This window comes from Bos taurus, chromosome 7 (genome assembly GCF_002263795.3).
Source record: "Bos taurus isolate L1 Dominette 01449 registration number 42190680 breed Hereford chromosome 7, ARS-UCD2.0, whole genome shotgun sequence".
Taxonomy (NCBI): Eukaryota; Metazoa; Chordata; class Mammalia; order Artiodactyla; family Bovidae; genus Bos; species Bos taurus.
The window spans coordinates 2792780-2808871 of record NC_037334.1 but is presented as its reverse complement, the minus strand read 5'-3'; the positions used below and the strand labels follow the sequence as shown (position 1 = coordinate 2808871).

At 42.1% G+C, this 16092-nt stretch overlaps 1 protein-coding gene across 1 annotated transcript in view; it reads left to right on the top strand.

Annotated features, from left to right (window-relative positions):
• OBSCN (obscurin, cytoskeletal calmodulin and titin-interacting RhoGEF) overlaps window positions 1-16092 on the top strand; it is a 234361-nt gene that overhangs the window by 96666 nt on the left and 121603 nt on the right. The window contains 2 exon segments of the mRNA XM_059888870.1: window positions 8700-8975; window positions 15043-15318. Coding sequence (XP_059744853.1) covers window positions 8700-8975; window positions 15043-15318 — 552 coding nt within the window.

The following is a 16092-nucleotide window of genomic DNA, read 5'->3' as shown; positions in this document are numbered from 1 at the left end:
GCGGGCAAGGTGGTCTGGTGTTCCCATCTTTTTAAGAGTTTTCCACAGTTTGTTGCAATCCACACAGTCAAAGACTTTAGCATAGTCAGTGAAGCAGTAGAACTTTTTTGGAATTCCCTTGGATTTCCTATGATCCAACGGATGTTGGCAGTTTGATCTCTGGTTCCTCTGCCTTTTATAAATCCAGCTTGTACATCTGGAAGTTCTCAGTTCATGTACTGTTGGAGCCTAGCTTGAAGGATTTTGAGCATTACCTTGCTAGCATTTGAAATGAGTGCAAATGTGTGGCAGTTTGAACTTTCTTTGGCATTGCCCTTCTTTGGGATTGGAATGAAAACTGACCTTTCCCAGTCCTGTGGCCTTGGCTGAGTTTTCCAAATTTGCTAGCATATTGAGTGCAGCACTTTCACAGCATCATCTTTTGGGATTTGAAATAGCTCAGCTGGAATTCCATCACCTCTACTAGCTTTATTAGTAGTAATGCTTCTTAAGGCCCACTTGACTTCACACTCCAAGATATCTGGCTCTAGGTGAGTGATCACACTATTGGGTTGTCCAGGTCATTAAGACCTTTTTTTGTACAGTTCTGTGTATTCCTGCCACTTCTTAATATCTTCTGCTTCTGTTAGGTCCATTCCATTTCTGTCCTTTATTGTGCCCATTTTTGCATGAAATGTTCCCTTGATTTCTCTAATTTTCTTGAAGAGATCTCTAGTCTTCCCCATTCTATTGTTTTCCTCTTTTTCTTTGCACTGTTCACTTAGGAATGCTTTCTTACCTCTCTTTGCTATTTTCTGGAACTCTGCATTCCAATGGGTATATCCTTTCCTTTTCTCCCTTGCCTTTTGCTTCTAAACTACATGAAAATGGAAAAAAGAATATAGAAGTTAAAGATTGTATAATTGTCATCAGTAGGAGCAATAATGAAAAGTCTTCTCAGGGCTTGTAGTTCTCTGGTACATTATGCAAAATACCCAGAAACAGATATTGCAAGCTCATGGAAATAGTCCTAGAGAGAGAAGAATGAGATACATTGCATAACTCTCTTCACATACAGAACATAACATCAGTACCAGAATCGCACTAGAAATTTAGGGAGGATGAAATTCCAGACCAATCTTCTCTGAGTATCAAGGCCAAAATCATAAATTAAATGTTAGCAAAATGAGTTCACCAGTGTATCTATTGTTAGAGATTAGTGATGAAAGTCATAGTCCAGAATTGCACATTGTTTTTAAAGTTAGCATGTTAATAGGTAGAAAGCTTAACAGTAAGTGATTGCACATATATAAGCAAGAGAGTGAAGAAGTGTAATCCCCCCATTTGCCCAAAACTAACTAACTGAACACTTACAACAACCCTAATGAGAACCAGACCAACCTCAGTGAACCTTCTGGTTGGACTGAATAAGTGAAAGGCCCCAGTGTGGAATGAAGTGATTCGGGAGCCTCTAACAGGCCAAACTACCCCTTATGACATCTTGAAATTTGTGTTTGTTGTGCCTAGAACTGCACTTCTGAAGACATTATGTGTTTTGGGAAATTTTTTTCTTCCTAAATATCGCTTAAGACCTCTGCTCTGAAAACCGTTGTTGTTTCTTGCAACATATGATTCAAGACGGTTTTTGGAGGTGAGTTGCTGACTATAAACAAAGCATCTTGTCTTGTGCAAGAAGGATCCTAACGCGGGCTGCATTGTGCATGCCCAGATTTACCCACCACCTTTCTTCTGCTCTATAACCTGCTGTCAGATTATTGGGTAGTGATGGCTTGTTGAACATGTTCAAGCTCTGGCTATACGCCTTTCATCGGCTTTTACAACCCCATGTCCTGCTGGATTTCTTTCTACCTACCTGAATATTTTTTCTTGGCATCATTTGCTGGCTTAAGGCCCTCCTTCATTCTCATTCCACACCCTGTCCTTAGTAGATCAGGAACCTAGGAGTTTTAACTTCTACCCACATCCAACTAAGTGCTAACTTCTGGCAGTTCTACCTTAGCTTTAAACATCTGTTTATTTTGCTGTCTACCTGAAGTGTCCTGTACCAGGGCCCCACCATCTTCCCTGGGAGGCATAACAACATACTATCTGGATTCCTTATTCTGCTTTGTACCCAGCATCCTTCCAAACACCCCGTACATCAGACAGCATGAACATCTGAAAGTACAACATGGATAATGTCAAACACCCCATTTCTCTGGCTGGTCCCACTCTAACAGATGACAATCTTTTCAGTTATCCTTACAGTAGTTAGGACTGCCAGTGTCTGCCACATTCCACTCTTGCTAATCTCACCACCCTTATCTTCTCCCACTTGCCCTCTTTTTCTCCAACTTCAGTCACTGTGGCTTTTTTTCAGTCACCCGCCCAGGAACCAGCTCTCCTCTTCCCTTGCACAGACTGTGTTCTCTGTCAGCAGTGGTCTCCCCCACCACCCTCTTTTCTCTTCAACTGGTGCTTCATAACATAGCTCGCATCTCATCTCCTCATGAAAAACTTTTTGACCCTCAGGCTAAGGTGGGCCCCTTGTAATATGCCTCTTTCCCAGGAGACTTGTCACAAATTATAATTGAATATTAATTGAATTAACCCTTGAAGAGCTGTCTGTCCCTCTTAAATGTCCAGCTGAACATCTCCCATTCCCTTCCTTTGTATTCCCAGCATCTAATAGTACCTTGTACGAAACAGAGCCTTAATATCTATTTGTCGAATGTTTTAATACAAGACATGATTAATTAACAATTAATAAAGGAGGTGTGAATGGCTATTACAGTGGTCAAGAGTCCTGGACAAAGAGAGCTCTAGGAACAGAAGTATTCAAGGAGAGATAATGGACCTAGAGTTTGGGGGGCTCAGGACTCAAATGTGTGTTGGTAAAGGTATGTACCCAAGCTTGGTAGACAGGCAGGAAGCAGGTCTCCCAATCCTCTCCCACCCCTACCTGCTGAGTCAAAGTAGAGGGAACAACATAACGTGAGTGAGAACAGGGGCTCAACTCCTCCCTGCTAGCCAGCAGCATGGGAGGAGGTCCATCATGGACAGGAAGACCACGTTGGGAACAAGACAAAGCACTGAAGCGCCCAATACACTGGAAAGAAGGAATTGAAAATACTTGAAAGAGAAAGCTAGACGTGGCTGGGGATAGACTTAATTTTATTTTTCTTCTGTTAGAATCAGTCTTTGTCAAAAGGAAAATGTTTTTCATGAAGAGGACAAGGAGAAGCAGAACTACTCTGCAATACTCTTTTTCTAATAAGTTCAAAGTAAGCTAGAAACTTACTTATTAAGTCTAATTAGAAGATCAGTTGGAGTTTATCTCAAGCTCATTTTTAGAATACTGTTTTACCTTCAGTGCTTTTGTTTTATTTATATTAACAATTTTAGTCTATATTAACTAGGCCAGCAACTCGATTGCTAAAACCCTTGGTTTATCAGTATGGCGCACGAGCCCCAGATGAACAATTATGACAAATTCCTGTTTATTGGCACTGGTTTTTTTGGTAGTTTTATATTTTAATTAGTTAATTTTAATTGGAGGATACTTACTTTACAGTGTTGAGGTGGTTTTGCCATGCACTGACATGAATCAGCCACGGGTGCACATGTGTCCCCCATCCTGAGCCCCCTCCCCCCTCCCTCCCCACCCCATCCCTCTGGGTTGTCCCAGAGCACCAGCTTTGGGTGCCCTGCTTCAGGCATCAGACTCGCACTGGTCATCTATTTTATATATAGTAATATACATGTTTCAGTGCTGTTCTCTCAAATCACCCCACGCTCACCTTCTCCCACAGAGTCCGAAAGTCTGTTCTTTACATCTGTGTCTCTTTTGCTGCCTTGCATATAGGGTCATCGTTACCATCTTTATAAATTCCATATATATGCCTTAATATACTGTAATGGTATTTCTCTTTCTGATTGACTTCACTCTGTATAATGGGCTCCAGTTTCATCCACCTCATTAGAATTGACTGAAATGCATTCCTTTTTATAGCTGAGTAATATTCCATTGTGTGTATGGATCACAGCTTCCTTACAGCTTCCATCCGTCTGCCAGTGGACATCTAGGTTGCTTCCATGTCCTGGGATGTTGTAAACAGTGCAAATAAATGTACTTTTATTACTTTTTGGAATATTAAAAAACACAAACTGCAAAAGGATGTCATCATTTCCAAGAGTACAGTATCAAATGGTTGATTAAATTTGAATATCATACATCAAGACAAAAAGTTTGATAACATCAGTTCCTGCCATAAAGTTCTTGGCAAACAGTATAAAAGTGTTCTTTTTAAAAAATATTATAAAATGTCTGCAATAGCGTCAACAACAGCAACATCCCACCTAAGGTGAACCTGGAAATCTTGACCTGAGGGACAGCACACTTAGGCCACCCTGAGCACTGAGTCAGGTAGAGAGGAGAATAAAATCACCGGCAAACAATTTTAGAAAAACAAAAAACAAACCTCGAGGTAGAATTTACTAATGATAGGATGATCAACTCAGACAATCTCAAAGATAAATTATTAGAATGTGTAGATTCTTGAGTAGGATTAGTGTGTAAAAAAAATTATACAGAAAGCATTTCTTTGCCTATGTCTTGGCAAAGAATACTTGGAAAATGAAATTTTATGTTAAAGTTCAGTTCAGTTCAGTCACTCAGTCATGTCCAGCTCTTTGTGACCCATGGCAGCACGCCAGGCCTCCCTGTCCATCATCAACTCCCGGAGTTCACTCAAACTCATGTCCATCGAGTCGGTGATGCCATCCAGCCATCTCATCCTCTGTCGTCCCCTTCTCCTCTTGCCCCCAGTCCCTCCCAACATCAGAGTCTTTTCCAATGAGTCAACTCTTTGCATGAGGTGGCCAAAGTACTGGAGTTTCAGCTTTAGCATCATTCCTTTCAAAGAACACCCAGGACTGATCTCCTTTAGAATGGACTGGTTGAATCTCCTTGCAGTCCAAGGGACTCTCGAGAGTCTTCTCCAACACCACAGTTCAAAAGCATCAATTCTTCGGTGCTCAGCTTTCTTCACAGTCCAACTCTCACATCCATACATGACTACTGGAAAAACCATAGCCTTGATAAGACAGACCTTTGTTGGCAAAGTAATGTCTCTGCTTTTGAATATGCTATCTACGTTGGTCATAACTTTCCTTCCAAGGAGTAAGTGTCTTTTAATTTCATGGCTGCAATCACCATCTACAGTGATTTTGGAGCTCCCCCCAAAAAAGTCTGACATTGTTTTCACTGTTTCCCCATCTATTTGCCATGAAGTGATGGGACCAGATGCCATAATCTTTGTTTTCTGAATGTTGAGCTTTAAGCCAAGTTTTTCACTCTCGTCTTTCACTTTCATCAAGAGGCTTTTTAGTTCCTCTTCACTTTCTGCCATAGGGTGGTGTCATCTGCATATCTGAGGTTATTGGTATTTCTCCCGGCAATCTTGATTCTAGCTTGTTCTTCCAGCCCAGCGTTTCTCATGATGTACTCTGCATAGAAGTTAAATAAGCAGGGTGACAATATACAGGCTTGATGTACTCCTTTTCCTATTTGGAACCAGTCTGTTGTTCCAGGTCCAATTCTAACTATTGCTTCCTGACCTGCATACAGATTTCTCAAGAGGCAGGTCAGGTGGTCTGGTATTCCCATCTTTTTAAGAATGTTCCACAGTTTGTTGTGATCCACACAGTCAAAAGGCTTTGGCATAGTCAATAAAGCAGTAGATGTTTTTCTGGAACTCTCTTGGTTTTTTGATGATCTAGTGGATGTTGAGAATTTGATCTCTGGTTCCTCTCTCTTTTCTAAATCCAGCTTGAACATCTGGAAGTTCACGGTTCACATACTGCTGAAGCCTGGCTTGGAGAATTTTGAGCATCACTTTACTAGCATGTGAGATGAGTGCAATTGTGCGGTAGTTTGAGCATTCTTTGGCATTGCCTTTCTTTGGGATTGGAATGAAAACTGACCTTTTCCAGTCCTGTGGCCACTGCTGAGTTTTCCAAATTTGGTGGCATATTGAGTGCAGCACTTTCACAGCGTCATCTTTCAGGATTTGGAATAGCTCAACTGGAATTCCATCACCTCCACTAGCTTTGTTCGTAGTGATGCTTCCTAAGGCCCACTTGACTTCACATTTCAGGATGTCTGGTTCTAGGTGAATGATCACACCATCGTGATTATCTTGGTCATGAAGATCTTTTTTGTACAGTTCTTCTGTGTATTCTTGCCAGCTCTTCTTAAACTCTTCTGCTTCTGTTAGGTCCATAGCATTTCTGTCCTTTATCGAGCCCATCTTTGCATGAAATGTTCCCTTGGTATCTAATTTTCTTGAAGAGATCTCTAGTCTTTCCCATTCTGTTGTTTTCCTCTCTTTCTTTGCATTGATCACTGAAGAAGGCTTTCTTATCTCTTCTTGCTATTCTTTGGAACGCTGCATTCAGATGTTTATATCTTTCCTTTTCTCCTTTGCTTTTCACTTCTCTTCTTTTCACAGCTATTTGTAAGTCCTCCCCAGACAGCCATTTTGCATTTTTGCATTTCTTTTCCATGGGGATGGTCTTGATCCCTGTCTCCTGTACAATGTCACGAACCTCCATCCATAGTTCATCAGGCACTCTATCTATCAGATCTAGTCCCTTAAATCTATTTCTCACTTCCACTGTATAATCATAAGGGATTTGATTTAGGTCATACCTGAATGGTATAGTGGTTTTCCCTACTTTCTTCAATTTAAGTCTGAATTTTGCAATAAGGAGTTTATGATCTGAGCCACAGTCAGCTCCTGGTCTTGTTTTTGCTGACTGTATAGAGCTTCTCCATCTTTGGCTGCAAAGAGTATAATCATTCTGATTTTGATGTTGAACATCTGGTGATGTCCATGTGTAGAGTCTTCTCCTGTGTTGCTGGAAGAGGGTGTTTGCTATGACCAGTGCGTTCTCTTGGCAAAACTCTATTAGCCTTTGCCCTGCTTCATTCCTTACTCCAAGTCCAAATTTGCTTGTTACTCCAGGTGTTTCTTGACTTCCTATTTTTGCATTCCAGTCCCCTTTAATGAAAAGGACGTCTTTTTGGGGTGTTAGTTATAAAAGGTCTTGTAGGTCTTCATAGAGCCATTCAACTTCAGCTGCTTCAGCGTTACTGGTTGGGGCATAGACTTGGATTACTGTGATATTGAATGGTTTGCCTTGGAAACGAACAGAAATCATTTTGTCGTTTAGAGTTAGACTAGCACAATTATAGTATGTTTCTAATTCCAGGTCTGATAAAAATTGCTAGGTGGCTGTGTGTGGGAAAATTATTCAAGATTCTTGAGAGACAGTAAGAATTTGGAATAGAGAGAAAGGAATCAGAGAGAAAAAAATCAAAGATTAGCAATCAGAATTGAAACCAAATTTCTGTTTGGGTGGTCTGATGGAAGAATAACAGACAGATTCCAAAGGCCAGGTGCCATCAATACACTGTTTTCTTGAAGGAAAGCATGGTGGGAGCATTCACTGGGACCTGATGTCACAAAGCTACAATTTTGAAGATAAGAGGATCCCAGTGCAGGGATAGTTACCACATCAGAGGGACAGAAGTGAGCTCAGAAATAGTTCCTTGCATAAATGGATTTTTGCACCAGTCATTTACCCACCCTCACCTTCCACTTGATACTGTGGCATCTATTGGAGAAGTTGAGCAAAGTGCTGTCTTCATAAATGGTGCTTGGACTGTTTGACCATTCTGAAAACTTAAATTGTACCAGCAGTTCACACCACACACAAAAGTCAACTCAGGATGGGTTAGAACCTCAGTGTAAATGGTAAAACCCAAAATTCCCTTGGATGATAACATGATTTCTTTAAAGACTTAAGTAAGGAAACATTTCTTAAGTACAAACACAAATGCTCCAAACTCAAGGGGCTTTGAAATGGACATTTGACACTATTGGAAGGAAAAAGTTTGATTTAACAGAGGACTCAATCAGAGAGTGAAAATGCAAGTCACATAGTTGGGAACATCCTTAAAACCTACCTATGTGTCATTCTCTGGTATTTAAATGGATAAAGAGTGGCCAGAGGTGAATCGTGAGAACAGAGAGCCTACTATTAGTAGGTGGAGAAAAGATTGGAATGGTTTCACTAGAAAGAAGAAAACAGTAATGGGGAACCCAGTTCTAAGGGGGAAGCTACTTCTTCATTCCTCAGATGATGACAAAGAAAGCCACAGGGAGGTGGAAATACTCCTCCCAGATTGCTACCAGTTGACAATAGTGAGAGTAGGCAAGGGCACCGAGCCTCAGCCATCTCCATGGACTTCAGGTGAAAAGTTCCCTGCATAAGCCCGGGAAGCCTGGAGAAGACTGGGGCATCATGTAGGAAGGTTGGGGGACACTTGCCTTGTTATCCTGCAGATGTCACAAACAGGGAGATGTCTTCTCCAACGACCTCCAAAGGTCTTCTCTAAAGGTCCAATGACCCTTCCCGTGTGGGACCAGCTCAAACAGGTGGACCTGTGGGAAAATGCATAGACTGTGTCACTTGTTCCTGAGAATGTCTGAAGGACCTCTGTAGGGCACAGGACTGGTGCAGAGCCTGGAAAAGTCTCCAGCTTCACTACCTGCATCTGGACCCTCCCAGCTCCCCATCCGGGTCTTCTTTGCCCGTAGCTGCCCTCCTGACTGAGATGGTGTCTCTGACCATGTGTATCCCTCTGTCCCCAGAGCCCTCGGTGGTGTTTGCCAAGGAGCAGCCGGCACGCAGTGAAGTGCAGGCCGTGGCGGGGGCAAGTGCCACGCTGAGCTGCGAGGTGGCCCAGGCCCAGACGGAGGTGACGTGGTACAAGGACGGCAAGAAGCTGAGTTCCAGCTCGAAAGTGCGTGTGGAGGCCACAGGCCGCGGACGGCGGCTGGTGGTGCAGCAGGCGGGCAAGGCGGATGCCGGGGAGTACAGCTGTGAGGCCGGGGGCCAGAAGGTCTCCTTCCACCTGGACGTCACAGGTCAGTCCTGGAGGAGGACGCTGAGCTAGCCTGTTTGTATGTGATGAGGGGACTGGCTTTCAGACATGAGTGCCTTGAACCTTCATCTCTTCAGCCTCCCTGCCTTCTGCATCCCATATGGAGGCCCATTTTGAGCTGGAAGAGGATGGATGGGGAGAGTGCATGTGGAAAGAAGAGGGGTTGTTTCTGTCCCCTGTTGCCAGGCAGTGGGGCCCAGTCACACTGTCTTAGCACCTGCCCAGAGCCTTCCTCTTTTTCCTGGTGTCAGGACCCTGGCTCTCCCTGATGCCTGGGGGCTGAGGTAGGCCTGGGGATGTGTGATTTTCCTCCCACCATGCGTTCTTCCGGAGAGCCAGCACATGTCCTCATCAGGCACCTTATGCGAGTTCCCAGTGGGTCAGCTGTTTCAGTTTGGTGTATCCCTGACAATCTTCTTTCGCATTCTCTCAGGAGTAAAGTTTGAATGCTCAAACTTGAGGTTTCTGGGAGGTCTTCCGTCCATTTTCCTAGATACAGGAGGTCAGTGGGAGAATGTTGCTTGCTACTGAGATGGGCAGAGGGAGCTCTGCAGCACAGAGGGCTGGTAGAACGCCTGTAGAAGTTCCCTTTCCCTGGCACCATCCCGGCCTTGTGCTCATTGCCTGTCTCAGTCTCATGGTGTCTTTTGTCCTGTGTATCAGTCCTCTGGCTTAGTCCTCAGTGGTGTTCGAGGAGCATCTGGCATATAGAGTGCTGTGGGTCAAAGTGGTGCTTTTTCCTGCTGAAATGTGGGGTAGTGCATAACTAGGTTGAGTGGGTGGTATAAGGATGGGAAGAAGCTGAGTCGAGTTTGAAAGTGTGTATGGAGTTAAGGCCTTTGGGATGTAGCTGTCTGTACATCACTTTGGCAAGATTGACATCAGGTAATACTCTGTTTTTTCCTAGGACCTGAATGTATTTTTTCATCTATCTAAGTGAGTTTTCTGGGGATACAAATTATCATAGTTTGCAATGAGGATCGGACAGCTGTATAGCCAAGAGATTCTGTGCTCTTTTTTTTTTTTTTTAATTGATTTCCTGAATTCTCTTATCCTGTATTCTTCCATCTTTAGTGTCAATGTTGAGCCAAGAAAGCATGGGTGAGTGAGTGTATTCTGGAGGGAGAAAGGCAGTTCTTTTATACCATCCATGTAATAATGCTCAGTCACATTTTCCCAACAAGTGTTCAGACTCCATTGGTGATCCTGGGTGTCTATTACTCGGGCTCTACCTGATCTACAGGGCTGAGATAGACAAGATATCTTTCCCCTGGGGTTTTCCTGGCAGATTCTTACCCAGAACACTTGAGAGTTCCTGTTAGCAAGAGATAGCTGAATTCACTGAACCAGAATAAGAGAAAATTTTGGCCACACAGTAATGCATGGAATTATTTTATGGCAGAATTTTGGCTTATAAATCTTTAGATATTCTGGGTTAGCAATTTTCACATGGATAAGTAAACTTCCTGAACACAGATGTAGCAAAATCTAGTCCATGTTTTGTTGTAATGTGTGCACAAAATTTATGAAAATAGAGAAGATTGCAAATTGATCAGTTCCTAGAAAACTATGTCAAAACTCACAAAATGGAAAACAAGCAAGTTGTAAAGACCCCAGAATTTTAAATAAATGGAACCATAATAAACAATCTTCTCACAGCAGAATGTCTAATCCTACTTGCTCTGTTGTTAAATTGTACTGAGTATTCTGGTAAGAAATTATCCCATGTTCACAGAGATTCTTCTGTAGTATTGAAAAATGGAATGCATTCTCTAATTTATCTTACATAGAGAACATATCATTGATACCAAAATCTGACAAGGTAACTATGAAGAAGTAACACAGTTTAATCTGTTGATGATATTAAGGCTAATATCTTCCACAAAATAATAGTAAACTGAATTCAGCAGTTTATTAAGAGGAAAATACAGTACAGCAACAGCTATATTCCAGGAGTGCGAGGTTGGTTTAAAACAAGAATCAGTAGAAAATTTGATGGAAAGCTTAATGCCAATAAAATAAAAGAAAAATGATATGATTTCCCCAATAAATGGAGAATAAAAATACTCAGTAAAGTATAGCTACATATATCCAAGAGAAATACTTGATAAAATTGAGCATTAATTCCTGCCATAAAATTCTTACCAAAGTATAAGGATTCTTCTTTTATTTAATAATTGGCAGTATAGAGAAAAACTGGCTATCCTCATCCATAAAGTGAAACCTTGAAGGCACTGCCTTTGCAGTAGGAAACAAGATAAGAAAGCCAGTTGTCACCACTTTGATGCTGCATTCATAACACACTAAGGAGGGAAATAAAAGATTAAAAGTTAGAAAAATAAAAATGAAACATGCAGATGATATGATTAGCAATTTAGAAAATCTAGAAACGTTGATTACTATACTTAGTAAGAGAATTGGTAAACATCACTGCATACAAAAACAATTTACAGAAAACAATTCTATATCTATATATCAGAGACAAACAACTGGAAAATGAAATTTAAAAGAATGGCAATAAAAGGTCTTGAGGACTTTGTGAAAGTATTAATATTAAGCATTGCATAGAGGCAGGAAACAGATATAAATAAATGTATACCAATCTATGGAACTCAGAGACATTCACTTCCCATTAAATGCCAAATCACAGTTCTTTGGGGTATTAGAATATTGACAACTTGATTGCAACGGCCAAAGAGAACCAAGTGAGTTTTAACAAAATGAGGATATTTGCTCCAACCTAATCATGACTTAAAAAAAAAAAGTTACAGCAATTTAGACAAGTGGGTCTCAATGCAGATAAATAGCCCAAAGGAATGGAATGGTGAACTCACACTGAAGTGTAGAGAAGGCAGGATCTTATCATCATTGATGGTAAGGCCAATAACCATATGGAAAAATAAAATAACATTGGAATCTACCTCCTACCACACAAAGAACTAACTCCAGGCAGGTTAGAGACCTCTGTGTGAAAGGTAAAACAAGTTTTTATCTGATAATAAAGATTATTTAATGACCGCGGGATAATGAAAGATTTTTAAACAGATCATATATGCAGAAACCACCAAGGACAAACTGATATATTTGCCTTAATTAAATAACTTAATCTCACCAGAAACATTATTAAAAAATGAAAAAAATAGAGCACAAAAGTGGGAGGACAGATAAACACAACAACACGTTTTCACTCTCCTCTTTCACTTTCATCAAGAGGCTCTTTAGTTCCTCTTCACTTTCTGCCATAAGGGTGGTGTCATCTGCATATCTGAGGTTATTGATATTTCTCCCAGCAATCTTGATTCCAGCTTGTACTTCATCTAGCCCAGAGTTTCTCATGATGTACTCTGCGGGGTGACAATATACAGCCTTGACGTACTCCTTTTCTTGTTTGGAATCAATCTGAGATTCCATGTCCAATTCTAACTGTTGCTTCCTGACCTGCATACAGATTTCTCAAGAGGCAGGTCAAGTGGTCTAGAATTCCCATGTCTTTCAGAATTTTCCACAGTTTATTGTGATCCACACAGTCAAAGGTTTTGGCATAGTCAATAAAGCAGAAATAGATGTTTTACTGGAACTCTCTTGCTTTTGCGATGATCCAGCGGATGTTGGCAATTTAATCTCTGGTTCCTCTGCCTTTTCTAACACCAGCTTGAACATCTGGAAGTTCACGGTTCACATACTGCTGAAGCCTGGCTTGGAGAATTTTGAGCATTACTTTACTAGCGTGTGCGATGAGTGCAATTGTGCGGTAGTTTGAGCATTCTTTGGCATTGCCTTTCTTTGGGATTGGAATGAAAAGTGACCTCTTCCAGTCCTGTGGCCACTGCTGAGTTTTCCAAATTTGCTGGCATATTGAGTGCAGCACTTTCACAGCATCATCTTTCAGGATTTGAAATAGCTCAACTGGAATTCCATCACCTCCACTAGCTTTGTTCGTAGTGATGCTTTCTAAGGCCCACTTGACTTCACATTGCAGGATGTCTGGCTCTAGGTGAGTGATCACACCACCGTGATTATTTTGGTCGTGAAGATCTTTTTTGTACAGTTCTTCTGTATATTCTTGCCACCTCTTCTTAAGCTCTTCTGCTTCTGTTATGTCCATACCATTTCTGTCCTTTATTGAGCCCATCTGCGTGAAATATTTCTTTGGTATCTCTAATTTTCTTGAAGAGCTCTCTTGTCTTTCCCATTCTATTGTTTTCCTCTATTTCTTTGCACTGATCACTGAGGTAGGTTTTCTTAACTCTCCTTGCTATTCTTTGGAACTCTGCATTCAGTTGCTTATATCTTTCCTTTTCTCCTTAGCTTTTCACTTCTCTTTTCACAGCTATTTGTAAGGCCTCCTCAGACAGCCATTTTGCTTTTTTGCGTTTATTTTCCATGGGGATAGTCTTGATCCCTGTCTCCTGTACAATGTCATGAACCTCCATCTGTAGTTCATCAGGCACTCTGTCTATCAGATCTAGTTCTTTAAATCTATTTCTCACTTCTACTGTATAATTTTACGGGATTTGATTTAGGTCATACCTGAATGGTCTAGTGGTTTTCCCTACTTTCTTTAAGTCTGAATTTTGCAATAATGAGTTCATGATCTGAGCCACAGTCAGCTCCCAGTCTTATTTTTGCTGACTGTATAGAGCTAATTCATCTTTGGCTGCAAACAATATAATCAGTCTGATTTCGGTGTTGACCATCTGGTGATGTCCATGTGTAGTCTTCTCTTAAAGAGGAGAGCCAAAAAGTTGGCTTAAAGCTCAACATTCAGAAAACTAAGATCATGGCATCTGGTCCCATCACTTCATGGCAAATAGATGGGGAAACAGTGGAAATAGTGGCTGACTTTATTTTGAGGGGCTCCAAAATCACTGCAGATGCTGACTGTAGCCATGAAATTAAAAGACGCTTACTCCTTGGAAGAAAAGTTATGACCAACCTAGACAGCATATTAAAAAGCAGAGACATTACTTTGCCAACAAAGGTCTGTCTAGTCAGAGCTATGGTTTTTCCAGTACTCATGCATGGATGTGAGAATTGGACTATAAAGAAAGCTGAGCACCAAAGAATTGATGCTTTTGAACTGTGGTGTTGGAGAAGACTCTTGAGAGTCCCTTGGACCACAAGGAGATCCAACCAGTCCATCCTAAAGGAAATCAGTCCTAAGTGTTCATTGGAAGGACTGATATTGAAGCTGAAACTCCAGTACTTTGGCCACCTGATGTGAAGAGCTGATTCATTTGAAAAGACCCTGATGCTGGGAATAAGATTGAAGGCAGGAATAGGGGATGACAGAGGATGAGATGGTTGGATGGCATCACTGACTCAATGGACATGAGTTTGGGTAAACTCCAGGAGTTGATGATGGACAGGGAGGCCTGGCGTGCTGCAGTCCATGGGGTCACAAAGAGTTGGACATGACTGAGCAACTGAACTGAACTGCACTGAACCATCAACACAATATAACATTTAATTATATAAAGAGCTCCTAAATGAATCTGGAAAAAACAGACTGCAAATTTTGAAAATTGTACAAAACTTGAACCACAGAAGGTTAAACTACAGAATAACTGTAAAACTCATATTCTTCAGTTTGTGAATCATTAGGACCATGCAACAGATAGCCACAGTGGTGTAGCTTCACTCCCATCAGGTTGCTAACAGCTGACAGCACTGAGAGTGTGGTTAGGGTGGAGCCTCAGGAGCTCTCATTCACTGCAGATGAGAACGTGCCCTGTACAGCTGTATGGGAAGGACTCTGGCCTCCCATAGGAAGGTTGAGGACTCTGCAGTTCTTCTTCTAGAAGATTTGCGTGAGAGAATTCTTTCGCAGCTTCTCAATGGAACAGCCTCCACAGATCAGGGGTGGAATATAGAAATAAATTGTGTTGCTTGTTGCTGAGAAGGTGGTGGAGTTTCTCTAGGTCACAGAACTGGTGCAAAGCCTGGAGAAGTTTCCTGTCTTCTTGCCCCCTGTTTAATCATTCTTTCCTTAGTGTTGCATCTTGACATAGATGGGGTCTCTGACCTTGTGTATCCGCCTCTGTCCCCAGAGCCCTCGGTGGTGTTCGCCAAGGAGCAGCCGGCATGCAGTGAAGTGCAGGCCGTGGCGGGGGCGAGTGCCACGCTGAACTGTGAGGTGGCCCAGGCCCAGATGGAGGTGACGTGGTACAAGGACGGCAAGAAGCTGAGTTCCAGCTCGAAAGTGCGTGTGGAAGCCAAGGGCTGCACCAGGCGGCTGGTGGTGCAACAGGCAGGCAAGGCGGACGCTGGGGAGTACAGCTGCGAGGCCGGGGGTCAGAAGGTCTCCTTCCGCCTGGACGTCACAGGTCAGTCCTTTGTGGTACTTAGTCTTGTTCGGAGATGGTGGTTGAATTGCATTAGGCCCTGATGCTGTCTCATTAGACGTCATCTCTTCAGACCTCCCATCCTCCTCCCTCCTATTTTCATGCCCGTGACTGGGCCAAGGAAGACAAAGTAGAAAGGGTGTGTATGACAAGAAGAGGGCTGTTCTTGAACACCTTGTGGTGTTTCCATAGAGTCGTGTTTAATCACACATCCTGAGCGTGATTAAACCTGCCCAAAACCCCTGTCATGTTTCTTGGTGTCCAGGACTGTGGCTCTGTTGGATGCTTGAATTCTGAAATAGACTAGTCATCTCACACCTGAGTTATGTGACTGCTTTTTTGGATGTCTGGGTATGCCCTCTCTTAGAACCATACTGGGGTTCTCACTAGTCAGAGACACTTGCATCTCTTTGTATAAGGTTGACTAAACTTTGGGTTATTCATATTTTCTTTAAGACCCTCATGTACATTTATGTATAGGAATGCCTAGGAGATATTGTGGATTTGGTTCCAGGTCACTGTAATAAAGTGAACATGCAACCCACTCCAGTATTCTTGCCAGGAGAACCCCATGGACAGAGGAGCCTGGTGGGCTGCTGTCCATGGGGGTTGCACAGAGTCGGACACCACTGAAGCGACTTAGCATGCATGCATGATTGCAATAAAGTGACCTAACAGATTTTTTGTTTTTCCAGTGCATATAAAAGTTATATTTACGCTATACTGTAGTCTGTTAAGTGTGCAATAGAATAATGT